This window comes from Canis aureus, chromosome 7 (assembly GCF_053574225.1).
Source record: "Canis aureus isolate CA01 chromosome 7, VMU_Caureus_v.1.0, whole genome shotgun sequence".
In the NCBI taxonomy this organism is placed as follows: Eukaryota; Metazoa; Chordata; class Mammalia; order Carnivora; family Canidae; genus Canis; species Canis aureus.
Window position 1 is genome coordinate 71,470,942 of NC_135617.1, and position 19,594 is coordinate 71,490,535.

Consider the following 19,594-nt stretch of genomic DNA (forward strand, 5'->3'; position numbering starts at 1 on the left):
AGAGATAAAGCCCAGCTTCATGTCTACTAGGGAAAAAGTGACCAGCACCTTGCAGTCCCACGGGAGAAAAGACCCAGTCCAGGTTGTTCTGAAGATTATCTCTTCACAATTCTGACTCTATATCAGCTGAAGGACACAGAGCAAAGACTTCATGATAAAAAGCCTGCTCAGGCAGCCCGGGTGGCTCAGTGGTTTAGCACCGCCTTCAGCCCAGGGCCTGATCCTGGAGACCCAGGATCGAGTCCCACGTCAGGCTCCCTGCATGGAGCCTGCTTCTCCCTCTGCCTGTGTCTCTGCCTCTGTCTGTCTGTCTGTCTCTGTCTCTCTCTCTCTCTGTGTGTGTCTCTCATGAATAAATAAATAAAATCTTAAAAAAAAAAAAAAAGCTTGCTCAGAAGAGGGCACAGCTATCCACCTATATGCAGTCTGGAAGTATATTCTGTGCTCTCTCCTCCACCCTACAAGAGATGCTAACAAGTGAAGAAGCTGAGTCTTCATGTTGGTCTCCACAGAACCCAGCACAAGACTGCACGCTTTGTCAATACTCCATAAATAATTTAGAATGACTTTTCCTGTGGCTGCCTGGCCCACCAAACCTCTTCTGAGCCCCTGGTGAGTGTGTTGCTACTAAAGGAAAAGGATAAAAGAGGCCTGAAGAACTCACCAAATCCCTTTACTCCAGGCAGGATTCTCAAAGCAGATCTTTATAGAGCTGTGATAGTTTTTAATGTGCTATTTATTTTTAAAGGTTATTTTTTAAAGATTTTATTTATTTATCAATGAGAGACGAGAGAGAGAGAGAGAGAGAGAGAGAGAGAGAGAGAGGCAGAGACACAGGCAGAGGGACTCAAACCTGGGAATCCAGGATCATGCCCTGAGCCAAAGGCAGGTGCTCAACCGCTGAGCCACTAAGGTGTCCTGATTCAGCACTTCTGTACATCACCCAGGGCTCATCATAACAAGTGCCCTCCTTAATTCTCATCACCTTTTTCATCCATGCCCCCCCTACTCTGGTAACCATCAGTTTGTTCTCTGTAATTAAGAGTCTGTTTCTTGATTTCTCTCTCTCTTTTTCCCTTTGCTCATTTGTTTCTTAAATTCCATATATGAGTGAGATCATCTGGTATTTGTCTTTTTCTGGCTGACTTATTTTGCTTAGCATTATACTCTCTAGCTCCATCCATGTCATTGCAAGTGGCAAGATCTCATTCTTTTTAATGGCTGCATAATATTTCATTATGTATATACGTATATATAACATCTTTTAAAAAATATTTTATGTATTTATTCGTGAGAGACACAGAGAGAGAGAGAGAGGCACACACAAGGCAGAGGGAGAAGCAGGTTCCACGCAGGGAGCCTGATGTGGGACTCGATCCTGGGTCTCCAGGATCACGCCCTGGACTGAAGGCAGGTGCTAAACTGCTGAGCCGCCCGGGCTGCCCCCACATCTTTTTTTTTTTTTTTAAGATTTTACCCACAAGCAGGGGTAGCAGCGGGCAGCGGGAGAGGGAGAAGCAGGCTCCCCATGGGGCAGGGAACCGAATGAGATACTCAATCCGCAGACCCTGGGATCATAACATGAGCCAAAGGCAGATGCTTAATGGACTGAGCCACCCAGGTGCCCCATATATCATTTTCTTTCTCCAGTCATCAATCAATGGACACGTGGGCCACTTCCATATCTTGGCTATTGTAAATAATGCTGCTTTAGAGGGGTGCATGTATCTCTTTGAATTCGTGTTTTTTAAAAATTCTAAAAGTTTTTTTAAAAGATTTTATTTATTTATTCATGAGAGACAGACAGAGAGAGAGAGAGGCAGAGTCACAGGCTGAGGGAGAAGCAGGCTCCATGCAGGGAGCCCGACATGGGACTCCATCCCAGGTCTCCAGGATCAGGCCCTGGGCTGACACGACGCTAAACCGCCAAGCCACCTGGGCAGCCCTCTAAATGGTTTTTGATGAAATATTCCATGCATACCAAGGACTGTATCGAATGTAACATAATGAGTAAAAGAAGCAAGAAACAAAGGGCATCATTTGCATGATTCTATTTACATAAAGTACAAAATTAGTCAAATCTAATCTATGAGGTTAGAAACTAAGATAGTGGTTACCCCTTGGCGGGGGAGGTAGTGATTTGGGGAGGGTCTTGTAGATGTGGTATAATGTATTCTTGATCTGGATGCTGATTACATGGATATATTCAAAAGGTGCACTTTTCTGTATATGTGTTTACTGCAATAAGAAGCGAAAGAATTTATATATCATGTAGGTGTAAGGTACAAAGGAAAATAAACCAAACCTGAATATCTATTAAATGTGTTACTGGGATCCTTGATGGCTCAGTGGTTGAGCATCTGCCTTTGGCCCAGGGCATGATCCTGGAGTCCCAGCATTGAGTCCCACGTCGGGCCCTGCATGGAGCCTGCTTCTCCCTCTGCCTGTGTCTCTGCCTCTCTCTCTCTGTGTCTTTCATGAATAAATAAATAAAATCTTTTAAAAAGTATTACCATTTCAAAGATCCTCTATGCTGTGTTACACTATTCTAAATTTGCTCTTCAACTTTCACTTGATCATTAAATTTTCTTTTCAAATGTTATACAGATGCATATGTATCGTGATGGTTGCGTGTAATCAATCTGTGGCTTTATTTTTCCCACTAAACAATACATTTGAGATTTGTCTACGCTTAGGAGCAAGAATTCCTCCTTTTTTTTTCTTTTTTTTTAACCGGTATTTTACACACCCTGATAATACGTAGTCCTCCTATCCATGACTGCGATGTAGCTCTATATTTATTCAAGCCTTTGGTCACCTCTTTCAAAAACTTCTGTAATTTTCTTCATAAAATCGTGCATTTCTTTGGTTAGATGTGTTCCTAGACACCTTTTCTTTGTGTTGCATCTTATCCCTCGTTCCCATTGTCGTTCAAGAGCCTGCCAATATTAAGGGATGGGAAAAAGTGACTTAATCCTGATAATCCCCTACCTCGGCGCGTTCCAAACGCCTCCAACTAATTTCTGACCACGGCTCTACCCGTAGGTCCAACTGCGCGAAATCCGTCTCAAGCAGCGCGGAAAATGTCTCTACAGGGCTCGAGGCGGAGCCGGTACGTGCTGACGTCAAGGGCACGCAATACCTTCGAGGCCGGGGAAGGGCGGGGTCGGAAGGGGGACTTGCTGCTGGGAGAGCAGCGGCGGGAGCGGGGGCCATGGCGAAGCTGCTGAGCTGCGTCCTAGGCCCCCGGCTCTACAAAATCTACCGGGAGAGGGACTCGGAAAGGGCCCCGTCCGGCGTCCCCGAGACTCCAACTTCAGTCACTGCCCCCCCTTCCAGCTCCTGGGTGAGTCGAGTTCTCCCCGGGTCGGAAACATGGTACGGCCCAGTCCCCTTCGCGGCCTCTGCTCCCCGGAAGCGCCCATTATTGGAAATCGGGGGAGCCTGCTTGTCGAGCCAGGTGTCTGCGGAGCGCTCCCTGCGCCTCCTGGGTTAAAGTCACGCCCGCGGATCGCCGGCCTCCTCTGTCGCTCTTCGCCACCGCTTTCCGGTTCCCACTAGCGCTCCTCGCCTTTCCCTCTCGCGGCCCCCACCCCGTCTGTCGTGGTTCGTGCTACTCCCAATTGCCTGAGCCCCGGAAGGGACCCTGCGCCAATTCCAGAGCTGGGTGATTTCTTCTGACTCGGTGCCTTCCCCAGTTCCGTTTTATCTGCCTTCCACACTGTCCGTGAAGTTAGATGGCTTCGACAAGTCACGTACGCGCGGCCTCCCACCCCGCCGCCCAGCCAGCCTTGGAGACCCCAGGGTGGTCACATTAGGGAAAGCTGGGGTGGTGGGCGGCTGTGTCCCTGTAGGCGCTCTGCCTTTTCACGGGTAGTCTCAAGCTGTTTATTGCGCCCCGGGACGGCCCGCCCTCTGCCACATTCTCTTCCTTAATCACCCTGTTATTTCTGATCTTATTTCCCTCTTAAAGTTGTCATTGTGTCTTTCCTTTCTTCTCTCACTCCTCTCCCCGTTTGCACCTGCCCACGGCCCATTTGAAACTGGGTTGTGAAAAAGGAACACAAATCCTTCGGTGAGGCTTTCAATTTTGCTCCCAAGTCCGGCCTCCTATGTTTTCATGGTCTGGGGTAGGAAATCAGGCTTGGAGGAGGGGTTAGTAAGAGGGATTTCTTTGGGAGCCAGGAATGTCGCAGGAGGGACAGCTTCAGAGGCTAGAACCAGAGGACACAACGTCAGGGCTTTCAAAAGGGAAGGCGAAGGACTGGTCAGTGGACATGGTCCTTGACTCCGCCATCTGTTTTGGCAGGATACGTACTATCAACCCCGTGCCTTGGAGAAGCATGCTGACAGCATCCTGGCACTGGTATGTCTGCCCTCGCATCTGGGACTACTGTGTCTTTTCCCACCCAGTTGCCCTCGGAACTTTCTCCTCCCTAGCATGGGAGAAGGCAGCGCCCCTGGGGTGGGGAATGCTCCAGCCTCTGCTGCCAACCTCTCCAACCACATGGACCCACTCTCAAGCACCCATACTTGGCACTCCACCTTGGTGTGTGCACTGCTTTCTCTGGGGCAGCCTGAGCCCTGAGGAGAATGCGTTTCCCCTTGGGACCATCTGCAAGTGCTGAGTCCTGTGGTCCCCAGTGACCTGTCCTCCCTGGCTACAGGCAACTAACCTCCTTGGCTGCAAAGACAGCTGTTTTCTCTGGCAGGGTTCCTATGGTGACGTTTGTGCATCTCTTGGAGACCAGGCCAGGCGCTGTGCTGAGCAGGGCTGATTGGAAAGGTTTGATTGACTTGAGTAGAAAAAGAAACTGGCCTTTAAAAGCGATGAGATTATGTCTGGAGATAAGAGGAAGAAAACAGAACCTGTACCTAATTTCCCCAGCCTCCTTTCTGCTCTGATACATTGCCTTTCAACAGATATTAAGCACCTACTGTGTCATCCACAGAATAGGTACTTGATGTGATTGATCTCCCTCAGGTCCTCCACTTTGCTCAGAGCCTAGGCCTGGAAATGGCAGACTTGTGTGTGGGTGCGTGTGTATACATGTGTGCACATATGTGCATGTGTGTGCATGTGTACTGATTGCTTGTCCCTGTCTCTCTGCTGCAGGCTTCAGTCTTCTGGTCCATCTCTTATTACTCCTCTCCCTTCGCCTTCTTCTACTTATACAGGAAAGGTCAGTGTGGCTTCAAAGGTGGTGGGCAGGTTGTTGGCAGATGAGCCAACCTCTCCAAAGAGGAAAGGGGACCTACGGACATGGCTTGGCTTTCCTCTTCCATCAGGCGTCTTCTTCCTCCAAGGGCATGGATGTCCCAAAGAGAGAATATGGGGCGGAAATTGGGCCTGACCTGGGAAGAGATGCCAAGGGGCAGTGGGGAAATTTCTCACATAATGCCTCTCCCCTCCCAGGTTACTTGAGCTTGTCCAAAGTGGTGCCATTTTCTCACTATGCGGGGACATTGCTACTACTCTTGGCAGGCGTGGCCTGTCTCCGAGGTAGGTCCAGAGGGAGCCTGGCTTGGATCTATATTTCCCGGGGTAAATATTTATTAAGTAATTTTGCAAATATATGGTTTGGGCCCTGAAAGGGAATAATTGGGAATGGTGAAGACGTGATCTTTTCCTTAAAGGGCTTGGTTGTAAGTATGAAAAAAACACTCATTGGCAGAAAACTGCTGTTATCTGAAGAAGATGCATATACCCTACAATAATTCCATACATGTCCATGTAGATGTTTGTCATAATCTGAAACTGGAAACAAGTCCATGGCCACAAATAGGATGGATATGTTAGAGGTCTAGTTGTGCAACACAACACAACACAGCATGCAAGTGAGCGAATTTAAACTACACTCAGCAGCAAGAGCGGGTCTCACAACTGTAAGGTTGAATGCAAGGAGCAGACTTCCAGAAACCGTATGTGGTTTGTTCCCACTCACGTAAAGTTCACAAGGGATGCATATGTCGGTAGCAGAATACAGGCGTGACTATCTTGAAAGTCAGGGGAGTGATAACCTGGGAGAGGGACGGTCGGGGCTGTGTGGGGGGACGTGACCATGTTCGCTTCCTTGACTTGCGTGATGGTCACATGAATGTTTGCTTTGTATCTTTTAAACTGTGTTGCAGGTGTGTATGTTATAGCTCATGATTTAAAAATGAAGAGATGGTTCAAATCATTGCCCCTTGGCGAGTGCACGTGACAAAAACTGGGCGAGGGGATGCCTGTCTAGAGGGTGGGCGGGTGGGTGGGTGGTGGCAGTGGTCAGGGGTGCGGACCTTCTGCCTGCGGTGTTCTGCCTCCTGATCCCCCATGCTCTGGGCTCCCCCCTCAGCGAGGCCTTCCCTGAGTGCCCGGTCTAAAAGTAGCTCCCACTCCTCAGTTTTGCCTTACTTTTTTTTTTGTTTAAGATTTTTACTTATTTATTCATACAGAGAGAGAGAGGCAGAGACACAGGCAGAGGGAGAAGCAGGCTGCACGCAAAGAGCCTGATGTAGGACTCTATCCCAGAACTGAGGGATCATAGCCTGAGCCAAAAGCAGATGCTCAACCACTAAGCCACTCAGGCGTCCCAGTTTTGCCTTACTTTTAAATTTTATTTATTTTTAGTTTGGGTACAGAAATTAAATACAGTATCATAAAGAACTGAAATGCTTGTGTTCTGTGATATTGCTTCAAATACCTTTTATCAATAAAATACTGAAGCATTGCATTCAGAGTTGACATTCCCATTGGAATCTTCCCCAGTCCCGTGTTCCTCTTTTCCCAGAACTAACCAGTGCCACTTGGCGTAGTTTCTTTCCTGGTTCCATATTTGTATACTCTTATGAAAGATATGCCTCATCTTACCAAATCTAAGCTGTTATGAATTGTAAAATGCATTCCGATTTCAGTTTTCAAATGTAAATAAAATAGACATTTTAGAATCTATGAAGTATGGGAAGTATAAATAATATATCACCTTTTCTTTGTGAGTTTTACATTTTTGGCACAAACGGCATCATTCCACACAATTCATTTTGCTCGTTGCTTTGTTCGCAGTACTGTCTGGGGTCTCTACTCCTGATGATAGATACTAGCCTTCTAGTTCATTCTGGTTTTATTTTCTTTATAGCACTTACCCCTCCCTGAAAAGTTCTTGTGTACTTGCTTCTTCTCTTTCTCCAGCCCCACCCCACCCCGGGCCAAAGTACCAGCTCTCAGGGCTGGAGCCTGTGTGTCTCATTTCCTACTGTCTTCGTGTCAGAATGGTGCCTGGCATGTGAGTGATACCTATCAGATCAGTGGAAGCAGAGAAGTCAGGGCTTGAGACTCCTTTGCAGTGAAGAGGGAGCAGATGTGATTTCCGGAAGGGTAGCTCTCCGAGAAGTAAAAGGGAGGTTGGGGGGGTGGGGGGGAGAAGTCTGGGACTCGGAAGGTGGCAAAGATGGACCCAGGAAGCAGAGGAGGATGGAGTCTGGAGGGAGAGGAAGAGTGCTGAGAGGCACCGTAGGAAGAGTGGGGATGGAGGAAGGGGCTCAGTGTCAGTGAGGAAGTGATTCTGGGGCAAGAGGGGGAGCCAGGGAGCCAGATGGCCGGGAGTTAGACCATACAGAAAAGAGCTGGGAAGCGAGCAGCAGAGAATGCTGGCAGGGAAACCCATGTTCACCAGGGTGAATAGTAAGGTTGCATGACGCTTGTAGTAAGACCTGGAAAGTGAACATTCTGGAGGGTGGGAAGTCAATCGCCTATCAAGAAACCAACTGAAGAGGGATGCCTGGGTGCCTCAGTGGTTGGGCACCTGCCTTCCCCTCGGGTCATGATCCCTGGATCTGGGATCCAGTCCCCACATCGGGGTCCCTATGGGAAGCCTGCTTCTCCCTCTCCCTATGTCTCTGCCTCTTTCAGTCTGTCTCTCATGAATAAATAAATAAATCTTAAAAAAAAAAAAAAAAACAACTGAAGAAGCTGGATAGGAGAAGTATGAAGCCAGTTGCTAGATATGGAGGAAGGGGGTCAGCCCGACTCTCCTGTTTCCCCAGATCCTGGGCCATCTGTTCCTTTTCCTCCTGCTTCTCTTTCCAGGGCCTTTTCCTTGCCCATCTCCAACCCTCTTCCTGAAACCCACTCAGCTTGCTCTTCCCACTTTTCCTAACACTGTTTCCTGTCCTCTTTCTACCAGGTATTGGCCGCTGGACCAACCCCCAGTACCGGCAGTTCATCACTATCTTGGAGGCAACACATAGGAACCAGTCTGCAGAAAACAAGGTGAGCGTTTCCAGGAAAGGTGCCAGACAGGTACCCTGGTAGCAGCTTCCTCAGCTGCCTCCCCAGAGCACCGGGCACCAGCTTCTGCCCTGGGGGAGGCAGTGTGTTTTGCCATCCAACACCCTGGCTTTTTGCTTGCATATTGCTATGTCCCTCCTCCTCTGTGTGAGGAAACCATCTACCCAAGGAATCTTCCTCCCCACCACTTCTAACAGAATATTTCACAGTGTTTTAGAAGGGGGTCTTCTCTCCGAGCAGCTCAGTTCTGTAAATGTTGTTTATTTTGGCCGTGTGCATTGCACACCATGCTAGTTTTGTTCAGGGATGGGACAAGATGGACAGGTATGTCCACTCTTGTGCCTGGAAGCACAATGTGGTGCCAAGAGGGAGAAAAGCCAGGGCACAGTGTCCTTGGAGTTGTGCCAGCTCAGCTGGTGCTGGACTGTGATTGTCTTTCAGAAGGGGCTTTAGGCCCAGTTGGGCTCCCGTGCGGAGCCTGCTTCTCCCTCTGCCCGTGTCTCTGCCTCTCTCTCTCTCTCTGTCTCTCTCTGTGTCTCTCATGAATAAATAAAATCCTTAAGAAAAAAAGAAGGGGCTTTAGGGCCCTATATAGCTCTTTCCTGTTAACAAAGGGGTTCCTGGGATCAGAGATCTGTGACCGCCATCATCATGTTACTGGCTGCTCTGGCCGCATTTGCAGAGCTATGCGATGATGCTCTACCACCATCTGAGGCATATTTTTTTTAAGATTTTATTTATTCCTGAGACACACAGAGAGAGGCAGAGACACCCGCAGAGGGAGAAGCAGGCTCCCTGCAGGGAGCCTCATGAGGGACTAAGTCCCCTACCGGGCAGGGCAGGGGTATCCTACCGAAGGCAGCCGCAGCCGCTCAACCACTGAGCCCCCCAGGGACCCCCCCTCTGAGGCATTTTGCATATGCCCTTCCCAGTCTTCACAACAATTGCATGAGGTGGTATTATTGTACCTCTGAGGAAACAGACAAAGGAAGATTAAGTGAGGAACAGAGCAAAGGAAGTGGCTGGGTCTGGATCTGAGTCAGGGTCTGAGCAGAAGCTGCCTGAAATGTGCTTTTCTTCATTTTGTCTTGTTTTGCCATTTACATTTTTGTACAGTGTTTCTATTGTTCTCTCTTAGTCAAGTTATTTTTGAAAATGTCAAAAAATTTCTGTGACGGAAAATAAAAAACAGTTCTCAAGATAGAGTGCCAGGTGCTTCGAGGGTGAGGGAGGGAGTACAGCAGAGAAGACACAGCTCCCGCCACCCTCACAAAGCATGTGGATGGGCTCGGTGGGGTGACTGGAGGCATAGATGGTCTGGCTGCAGAAGTTGAGGGAAGGAAGGTGGCCATAAGGATGGAACAGTGAGAGAGGGCCTCATTCAAGAGGTGGGCCCAATGCGAAGGAGCCACTGTAGGCATGACTTCCCTCCATCCATCTCACTCAGCCCTCCAGGACAGCATTGTATCAGGGACCCAGTAGGGGAGGGGGGCATGAACAGCCAACAGACCCCCACTTCCTCCCTCAGAAGCACCAGTACCTACAGCCATCCCTTTTGGGAGTGGGTCAGTTTTATATTTTGGGAAAGCAAGGAGTGTTCTGGAAGCAGCTGGATAGCTGATAAAGGCATCCTCTCTTGGCTGATTTTTTTCTTCACTCTGAGAAGGGAGTATGGGGGTGTTGACCTCTCCTTGTCTCCCCATGACGTGTGGGGGCCAGTCCCATGGCTGATTAGGGTGGGTAGGTGGCCTGCCCCAACTTTTCAGTTCCTCTTTACCTCTCCTTGCCCACCACAGAGGCAGCTCGCCAACTACAACTTTGACTTTAAGAGCTGGCCGGTCGACTTCCACTGGAAAGAGCCCAGCAGCCGGTGAGGTCCCAGTTCTCTCATTCCATCCCTGCTCTGTCCTGTCCCCATCTTGGGCCCCAGGGGCTGCTCTCCAGCACCATCTCCTTGTTCCTAGACAGCATCCTCCCCCCTCTCCTGCAGACCTCTGCTGTTCAGCTTGCTGCTCCTGACTGTCCTCCCCTGCATCTTTCCATCCTCAGGAAGGAGTCTCGAGGGGGCCCTTCTTACCAAGGTGTGGCCCTGCTCCGCTCAGAGCCCCTGCACCGGGGGACAGCAGACACCCTCCTCAACCGGGTCAAGAAGCTGCCTTGTCAGATCACCAGGTGGGAAGCAACAGGGAAGAGAGGCCAGCTGGGATGGAGGTGATTCGGAGTGAGGATTCCAGGACAGGGTGCTCCCTTGCAAGATAGGGCCTTGTGCTGCGTAGTTTGTATTATTTGTGGTAGTTTTTTTTTCTTTCCAAAGATTTTATTTATTTATTCATGAGAGACATAGAGGCAGAGGGAGGAGTAGGCTCCCTGTAGGGAGCCTGATATGGACACTTGAACCCAGGACCCCAGGATCACGACCTGAGCCAAAGGCAGATGCTCAACCACTGAGCTACCCAGGTGCTCATATTTGTGGTTGTTTTTAATCTAGATTTATAGGTGAAGAAAAGAGGCCCAGAGAGCTCCAGAGTCTCATAGACAGTGAATGAAAGACTGGGATGTTCACACAATTCTATCTGACACAAAAGTTCTTTCATGTTACTACTCTTTTTGTTTTTGTTTTTTTTAATTTATTTATTAAGCAAGCTCTGCACGAAACATAGGCCTTGAGCTCACGGCCCCAAGAGCAGGAGTCACATCTTCTACAAACTGGGCCAGCCAGGTCCCCACAGAAGCTCTGTTAACCAGGCTGGGAGGGAAGAATGAGGTTGGAGGTGTGGTGGAGACACATAGCCTTAGCTGGAGCAGGGTCTGGTGGCAGCTATCCCTGTCTTGGCCCCTCTGCTCCTAGGCTATCCTACCTTAGCGACCTGCAATCTCTGTGTCCATGATTAACCCACTTCATAGGATTGGCGAGATTAAGTGTAGTAACATCTTCACAAAGCCTTCTACCTTGCCTGGGTGCCTGAGAGCATATGGCAAAGCCCAAGTAAATCATAGTTGTGGACACGGATGGTGTTGGAAGTAGCAGCAGTAATCATCCATATCTTTTTTTTTTTATTTTTTTTTTAATCTTTTTTTTTTAATTTTTATTTATTTATGATAGTCACAGAGAGAGAAAGAGAGAGGCAGAGACATAGGCAGAGGGAGAAGCAGGCTCCATGCACCGGAAGCCCGATGTGGGATTCGATCCCGGGTCTCCAGGATCGCGCCCTGGGCCAAAGGCAGGCGCCAAACCACTGCGCCACCCAGGGATCCCCAATCATCCATATCTTACCGTGGTGCAGATGTCGTGGGAATTTTCTGTTGCTGTGGCCTGGGACGCAGTTTCTGGAATACCGAAGAAAGGGGAGGGCTTAGTGGTCGGTGTCTACAGTATGCTGATTGGTCAGAGGGGCAAGCCAGATTTGCAGTTTTGAGAGGATGCTGAATGGGGTAGTACAGTGTTTTTCTGTGAACAAATCCTACTTCAAGATTAACTGGAAATGGTCTTTCAGGAACAGCACCTACCACAGCTTATCTGTCTAGATTAGTGCATTGGTTCAGTAAATATTTATTAAGCCCCTACTCTGCATTAGGCTCTAGCCACCAGCTACATGGCAGATAAAAGGCATATTGCAGTGAACAGAACAGCCAGGTCTCTGCTTGGTGGAGTGTGCAATCTAGTTTGGTGTCTTTCAAACTGTGGATCTTGGGGCACCTGGGTGGCTCAGTTGGTTGAGTGTCCAACTCTTTTTTTTTTTTTAAGATTTTATTTATTTATTCATGATAGAGAGAGAGGCAGAAACACAGGCAGATGGAGAAGCAGGCCCAAAGTCGGACTCGATCCCGGGTCTCCAGGATCACGCCCTGGGCCAAAGGCAGGTGCTGAACCGCTGAGCCACCCAGGGATCCCCAAGTGTCCAACTCTTGACCTCGGCTCAGGTCACGATCTCAGGGTCATGGGATGGGCCCCACCTTGGGGTCTGTGCTCACGAGGAGTCTGCTTCACTATGCCTCTGTCTCTTCCCCAGTTCATGCACACACACACATTCTCTCTCTCTCTCAATCTCTCTGCCCCCCTTCCTCCCCCTCTTGCTCTCTCTCTCCTCCCCTCCACTTTCCCTCTCTCAAATCTCAAAACAGAAAGCAAATTATGGATCTTGACCCACTCATGAATCTTGAAATCAATTGAATAAATTATAGCTGTTGTTTATTTAAGTATTATTTACTTGGGGACTTTTAATAAGTTGCATTTGTTTAAGATTTATTTATTTATTTGAAAGAAAAAGATTTATTTATTTATTTGAGAGAGAGAGTGAATGAGCAGGTGCTCATGCGGGTACACCAGGGAAAGGTCTGGGGGAGGAACAGGGAGGAGAGAGAATCTTTTTTTTTTTTTTTTTAAGATTTTATTTATTCATGAGAGACACAGAAAGAGAAAGGCAGAGACCCAGGCAGAGGGAGAAGGAGAAGCAGGCTCCCTGCGGGGAGCCCCACGTGGAACTCAATCCCCGGACCCCAGGATCACACCTTGAGCCGAAGGCAGATGCTTAACCTCTGAGCCACCCAGGCATCCTGAGGAGAGAGAATCTTAAGCAGACTCCATGCTGAGCCTGCAGCCCCATGCAGGGATCCCAGGACTGGAGCTGAAACCAACAGTTCAGACGCTTAACTGACTGTGCTCCCGAGGTGTCCCTAAGTTGTATTTATACATTAAGAGAATCATAGTTAATAACTTTGCTTTTACTTTTACGTAGAAAATATTATTTCCTGAAATTTTCAGTATTATATGTACAAATGCGTGTACTGGGCCACAGTATAAAATGTGCATCTTAGAAAGGCTGTAGTAAAAAAAAAAAGTTGGGAAAACACCAGTCTGGTCCATACAGCATTTTGTTAAGTCTTCTAAAAAGAAAACAAAAATGTGAAGGTCAAGGGTGCATCAGGCCCCAGAACCTCTGGGTGCAAGGGCTGGGGTGGTCCCTGGGCCCCCCTGAGGTCAAGGGTTTGTTAACCTTGAGTTCCCCACAGCTACTTGGTGGCACACACCTTGGGGCGCCGGATGCTGTATCCCGGCTCAGTGTACCTGCTCCAGAAGGCCCTCATGCCTGTGCTGCTGCAGGGCCAGGCCCGGCTGGTGGAAGAGGTGAGGCGCCCCTGCCCTTGCGCCCCGATGCTCCTCCCCCCACCAGGGATGTGACTTCCCACTCCTCACATCTCCCTCACTTAGTGTAATGGGCGCCGGGCGAAGCTGCTGGCCTGCGATGGCAACGAGATTGACACCATGTTTGTGGACCGGCGGGAGACATCAGAGCCCCAGGGACAGAAGCTGGTGAGTGGGAGCCAGGAATTCACAGGTCGGGGAGAGGGAAGCAGTGGAGGCTCTGGGGATCCCAGTCCTCCAGCAACCCCAAAGAAGGACAGCTGGAGAAAAGCCCATCTCCTGGCCCCACCCTCAAGACCTCTTGGTGTCAGAAAACCCTGCCATAGCAAAATGGAGGAAGCAAGAGGTAACATACAAGGACCAAAAAACAATCTTGTGACAGTCACCACGTAGCATTTATCACATAGAAGGCATATATTTAATCCTCACCACAACCCTGTAGAATAGGTACTATTTTTATGTCAGCCCATTTTACAGATATTAAAACTGAGGCCCAGAATCGTTTTCCCAGATGACACAGTAAATGAGAGCTGGGATTTGAACCTGGGCAGCCTGGTCTCCAAAGCAGCCTGCCTCCAGGAAGCAGCCCTGGAAGGAGCACTGAGCCAGCAGTCTAGGGAGCTGGCTTCTGGTCTTGGCTCTACCCAACTGCTGTGAGAGTCCATGCAAGCCACCCTATCTCTGGGCTTGGGGTACCATAGAATTAGTGTTTATCTGACTGTATAAGTCTGGAGCCCAGAGATGGAAAGCAGTTGGCGTACCACACAGAAGAAACACTCATGGGCAAAGATAGAGCCAAAAACTAGAAAGGAAAAAAGTATCCCTAACCCCATTTCTGAAAGCGAGCCCCCACTGGTCTTCCAAGGAGAAGTGGACACTGTGCTGGGTGGTCGACCAACTTCCCCCTCCTCTGAGGGCTCAGTTTGCTAAGCATTTGCATCCACTTTGCTTCTCTCTGATGAACCTTGTGAAAAGAGAAATTTCCATTCTCCTTAAAGAGAACAGGCCCATTCCTCTACCCTACAAAGCTCCTACCTCTAGCCACATGGGGGATTTTCTGGCCCAGCTTGGCTCCTCCCCAGCCCTCCTCCTGCCTCCCTCCATAGGTGATCTGCTGTGAGGGGAACGCGGGCTTCTATGAGGTGGGCTGCATTTCTACGCCTCTGGAAGGTAGGCCTGGGCTCAGCTCTCTTGTCCTGCCCTTTGGAATGGAAAGCCTCTACCTTCCCACACTGACATAACCTCCCTGGGCCTGATCGCCTTGTCTGTGTGAAGTTTAAACCTCACATTTGGGGGAGAGTGTACTCCCCATTTGCTTTGCTAACCTTACATCCCTCCCCTTGGGCTGTGTCCCTAACATGTTGGCCTTCATTCTGTCCCCACTACACAGTCACGTATCTCTCCCTTCTGCTGCCTCAGAACCTCTGGTGTCCTCGCCTCATTCTGGGAAGGCTTGGGGTTATTCGCCTCTGAGTTTGGGTTGTTTAGAGCTCCAGTGTTCTGTTGCTCTTTCCCCCTGGGCTGGAGTAGGGGAGGTGTGGGTCATGAGGTCCTAGCTCCTCCCCCACTGTTGCAGCTGGATATTCAGTCCTGGGCTGGAACCATCCAGGCTTTGCTGGAAGCACGGTGAGACCCTCTGAAATCCCTTTCTTTTCCTGAATTATGGTGTGTCTCCTCCCTGGTCAGTCACTGGAGTTAGAGAAAGGGGTATATATTTCTGGGGGTCTCCCACTCACCTGTCACCTGGGCGCCAAGGACAGGGACCCAGGTTCCCTCCTCTGGCAGTGGGGAGTTGCAGGCAGGCTGCTTTCTGGAGAGTGCAGCCCCTCCCACCATGCTTTTCTTCTGCACTCCCTGGCTGTTGCAGGGGAGCTAAGAGTCCACACCACAGCAAGCAAGCAACAGGCTTGCAAGAGGGGGGTGGAGGTGGGGGGGGGGGTGTCTGGCCCTCGCCCCCTTTGTGCTGAACCACTCCTGCCTTTGCCCTTCCTCCTGCAGGGGGTGCCATTTCCTCAGAATGAGGCCAATGCCATGGATGTGGTGGTGCAGTTTGCCATCTACCGCCTGGGCTTCCAGCCCCAGGACATCATCATCTATGCCTGGTCCATTGGCGGCTTCACTGGTATTAGCCTACCTCCTAACCACCCCCACAATTTGCGCCACCCCCACCCCACCCCCAGGTGAGGTAGGGAAATGTACTAGGGGCCTGATAGTGGGGTCAAGGCTTAAGGGAAGAGATGATAGAGGTGGGTTATCTATGTGGGTCTAGAAGATGGTATCCTGTTTGTGCATATTTGCATTTCCTTCCACTCTTATGCCCATTATTATTATTATTATTATTTTTTAAGATTTTACTTTGAGAGAGAGAGCAAAGGAGAAGGGGAGAGAGTCCCAGGCAGACTCCCTACTGAGTGCAGAGCCTGACACAGGGCTTGATCTCACCCCCGCCCCTCCCAAGATCATGACCCAAGCTAAAACCAAGAGTCGGATGCCTGACTGAGCCACCCAGGGGCCCCTCCTATGCCCATTATTAAAAGAAGTAAACCAGGGTCCTGGAGGGGGATCAGGGAAGTGAGTCTTTCCCCTGCACATTGTCTCCCATGCACATCCTCTCCAGATAGAGCCCTGGCCAAGTGAAGTGAGAGGTTGAGGGAGACCAGGGGCTCACCTAGTCAGGAGCATGGCGTCAGCCTGCAGGGTCAGTGGGATGAGGGTGGGGCAGTGGACAGGAGGCCAAGGATGTCACCCTTCTTCCCTGTCTTGATCCCAGCCACGTGGGCAGCCATGTCCTACCCAGACATTAGTGCCGTGATCCTGGATGCCTCCTTCGATGACCTGGTGCCCTTGGCCTTGAAGGTCATGCCAGATAGCTGGAGTGAGTGAAGCTCCCAGGCCTGCCTTCCAGGGAAGGGGAGGCGGGGGCTGGAACTGGGAGCTATCTTGACTGGAGATGGATGGGGAGTGGGTCACACCGTTGTTGAGAAGCAGGAGGGCTCCCGTGTCTGGAGCCTTAGTTTTCTCTTTCTGTGGACAGTGGGGACCATTATGTTGGGCAAGGGCTTTGTCTTTGTTATCCCTTCACTTTTATCTCGCTGCAGGGGGCCTGGTGACCAGGACTGTGAGGCAGCATCTCAATCTAAACAACGCAGAACAGCTGTGCAGGTGAGGGCAGGCCTGCCTCTAGCATGAAACACCCTTTCCCGCCTCCCCACTGTACAGGCTCTGCCGGGTGTTCCAGAAGATCCAGTAAGATCAGAGTTTGGGCAGTGCCTATTCTTCAATATTTTCTCTCCCCTGAGTGATGGGCTAGCTCCTGGGCCCCTGCTTAGTAGGGGCTGGGAAGGCAGGGACAAGACAGGCGGGGTGGCCACTTGTCACCTGTCCCCCTCTGAGCACTCCCTCCCACCACGCTGTCCTCTGAAGGTACCAGGGCCCTGTGCTGCTGATCCGAAGAACCAAGGATGAGATCATCACTACCACGTGAGTGCCTAGGAGCCTCTGCCCTCCTGGATCCCAGACAGAGCTAGGAAGTTGCCCCACCCACCTCTGCCCGCCAGAAACCCAGGTATCCAAACCCTTCCTCCCCAACCTCCAGCCCTTCCAGTGCATATTCCTCCCACCCCCAGGGTTCCGGAGGACATCATGTCCAACCGAGGCAACGACCTCCTGCTGAAGCTCCTGCAGTATCGGTGAGCCAGGGTGTGTGTGTACATATGTGTGCTGACACCAGCACCGCCTTGCGGCAGGGGGTGGGGAGTTAGAGGGTTAGGGATGAGGAGTGAAGAGAACTGAAGAGAACGGGGTCCTGACCTCCCGCCCCGGTGCTCCCCCTGTAGGTATCCCTGTGTGATGGCAGAGGAGGGTCTTCGAGTGGTGAGGCAGTGGCTGGAGGCCTCCTCACAGCTGGAGGAAGGTGCGAGTAGGATGCGGTGAGGCCTTTGGGTGGGGCCCTGGCAAGGCCAGGTGGCTGACAAGTGCCTCTTCCCTCCCTGCCCCCACTCCCCCAGCAGCCTCGATTTTCAGCCGTTGGGAGGTGGAGGAGGACTGGTGCCTGTCCGTCCTCCGCTCCTACCAGGCAGAGCGTGGGCCTGACTTTCCCTGGAGTGTGGGTAAGGAGGGCCTGGGGCAGGATAGGGTTTTGGGGAGGGGCCGGGGGGGCCCAATACCCAGATGTGCAGCCCATGTGTGAGCACCCCCCTCTGCAGGGGAAGACATGAACGCAGATGGACGACAGCAGCTGGCCTTGTTTCTGGTGAGCAGGAAGGGGGTGCTGGGATGGCCAGGGGGCACCTGTGGGGCTTGAGGACAGCGTTGGAAGTGGCAGCTCGTAGAGAACATGTGGTGGTTTCACGGGGGCGATTGGTGGCTGCTGCTCACTGCATGTTCTACGCACCCTCCCCCGTCCCCATCCTGCGCTCTTTCTTCAGGCTCAGAAGCATCTGCACAACTTCGAGGCCACACATTGCACCCCGCTCCCGGCCCAGAACTTCCAGATGCCCTGGCACCTCTAGCGACCACACTGGCACTTGTTTTGAAAGAGTGGGATGGAGGGAGATGTGAGGAAGGATCCTCGTATTTGTGATTCTCTGTGTTCGTGTTGCTGTTTATAGTTTGTGGAAAGGTGGGGACTGTCCCCCTTCTCACTGCCCTCTTGCACGTTTCCCCTCAGCCATCTGGCAGTACCTAACCTTCCCCAATACACATCCTGCATTCAATGAATGGATTATTCCTAATAATTAATAAAAAGGTATTTTTTCTACAGGCTGGTTAATTGTTTGACTTCCCAGATGTCCACAGGAGCCTGGAGCTGGGAGTGGGGACAGCTGAAGCCACAGAAGGCCGTGCTTTGGGCAACCCAACCCCAACCAGCCAATGTAACCCTCCTCATCCTCACTGTTCCCCTAGGCCTGCAGCCCCCAAGCCGATCTGTCTGCACGTGGTGGGTCCCCAGGCCTCCCCGTTTGCTGGTGTGTCTAGTAGTATCACCACGTACAGCCTCCCCAGGCTGCAACACAGTCCTTCCTGTGTAACCCTGCTGCCACCCCTTTGCTTACAACTCCATGGGTTTGTCACTTACACAGTGTCTTCTAGTACCTGGTTTCCCCTACTTGAGAATCTTCTACAGATTTCCAGATTCAACCCCACATGGCTTCACCATCAGTGTCCGCAGGGTTCCTTGCTCAGCTCTTGCTATTCCCTGGGGCGTGGGGGGGTGGTGAAGATCAGCCCACTCCCCACGTCTCATGCAAGCAAACCCTGCACACCTCAGTGTCATCAAACCTCTCTTCACACATCGGTTGCAGTCTAACAACAGGCCCTGCCAGGGACCTGGCACCCCCTGCCTGGTGCCCCACCTGCCTGGGCACCAAGGGCTTATGTTCTTTTTTTTTTTTTTTTTGGGCTTATGTTCTTTCAGAGCCACCCTTCACCTTTCTGGACAGCTGTCAGAAGAAAATCCTTAGGTTGAACCTGAGGAAATCGGTTTCCCCTAATTCTGTCCTATTTCCAATCCTTGGATTTCATGGAACAGAATGGGCCCCACTTCCACCCATCTGTATGTTGCCTGGCCACCTTCCCCTTTGAAAACCCCTTTTCTAGATGAAACTCCCCCACATATGTGCCCCTTGGTCTACCAGGGTTTGAACAGGCTTAACATGGGCCACTAATAATGCTCTGATGTCCTAGATGGCCTCTGGCTAACTTGAGTGTCTCCTGGAACCCCAGGGCATGAGGCTTCTCTGCAGTCTCTGGGGCAGAGGCTGTCTGCCCACACCAGCTCAGCAGCTCCTTAGGCAGGGGCATTCCAAGTCTTCACTGGAAGAGTGATCGGAGACTTGTCAGGTGATACGATACCTGGTACTTGGGGTTAAAAGAGGAGGTGGCCACAGCTCCAGAATGCTCTACCTTTAGCAAATACTGGAGAGTTGATACTGGCACTGCATTCCTCTGTCCCTGTCCTTGGTGTGAACAGGGTGCAAAGTGTGGAGCATGAAGCTGTAGGACCAGCTGCATGGTTCTGAACCTCACCCTCCCTGATCCACCAGAACACTTAGTTATTCCCTTGGAAAACAAGTCTGTTCAGTTAACCACCTCCTTGAATGCAAATAGGGGGCACCCGGACCCACCTTCCACACCCTGGAGACAAAGGACTCTCCCTGACCAGGCTACTAGGGACTCTGGAC

At 50.8% G+C, this 19,594-nt stretch overlaps 1 protein-coding gene across 5 annotated transcripts; it reads left to right on the forward strand.

Annotated features, from left to right (window-relative positions):
* Window positions 1–3,139: 3,139 nt before the first annotated feature.
* Window positions 3,140–18,171, forward strand: ABHD16A (abhydrolase domain containing 16A, phospholipase). Of its 5 annotated transcripts, none has more exons than XM_077904669.1 (20): window positions 3,140–3,346; window positions 4,310–4,366; window positions 5,117–5,183; window positions 5,417–5,503; window positions 8,166–8,251; window positions 10,066–10,139; window positions 10,319–10,480; window positions 13,280–13,394; window positions 13,479–13,580; window positions 14,519–14,582; window positions 14,989–15,038; window positions 15,411–15,534; window positions 16,183–16,287; window positions 16,511–16,574; window positions 16,836–16,892; window positions 17,039–17,101; window positions 17,249–17,325; window positions 17,420–17,521; window positions 17,618–17,664; window positions 17,840–18,171. In XM_077904669.1, the coding sequence occupies exons 1-20, from the start codon at window positions 3,215–3,217 to the stop codon at window positions 17,921–17,923; spliced, it is 1,719 nt and encodes a 572-aa protein (XP_077760795.1). In that variant the 5' UTR covers window positions 3,140–3,214; the 3' UTR covers window positions 17,924–18,171. The 5 variants fall into 5 exon arrangements, with proteins under 5 accessions (XP_077760795.1, XP_077760796.1, XP_077760797.1 ...); XM_077904670.1 differs by having other exon boundaries at window positions 17,423–17,521; XM_077904671.1 differs by having other exon boundaries at window positions 3,141–3,346; window positions 10,319–10,441.
* Window positions 18,172–19,594: the final 1,423 nt, after the last annotated feature.

Excerpts from the sequence above, each read along its gene's own strand:
- ABHD16A (XM_077904669.1), top strand. The coding sequence starts at position 3,215 with ATGGCGAAGCTGCTGAGCTGCGTCCTAGGCCCCCGGCTCTACAAAATC. Across the intron at positions 4,367-5,116 it reads CTGACAGCATCCTGGCACTG|GCTTCAGTCTTCTGGTCCAT; the intron begins GTATGTCTGCCC and ends TCTCTGCTGCAG. Across the intron at positions 13,395-13,478 it reads AGGCCCGGCTGGTGGAAGAG|TGTAATGGGCGCCGGGCGAA; the intron begins GTGAGGCGCCCC and ends TCCCTCACTTAG.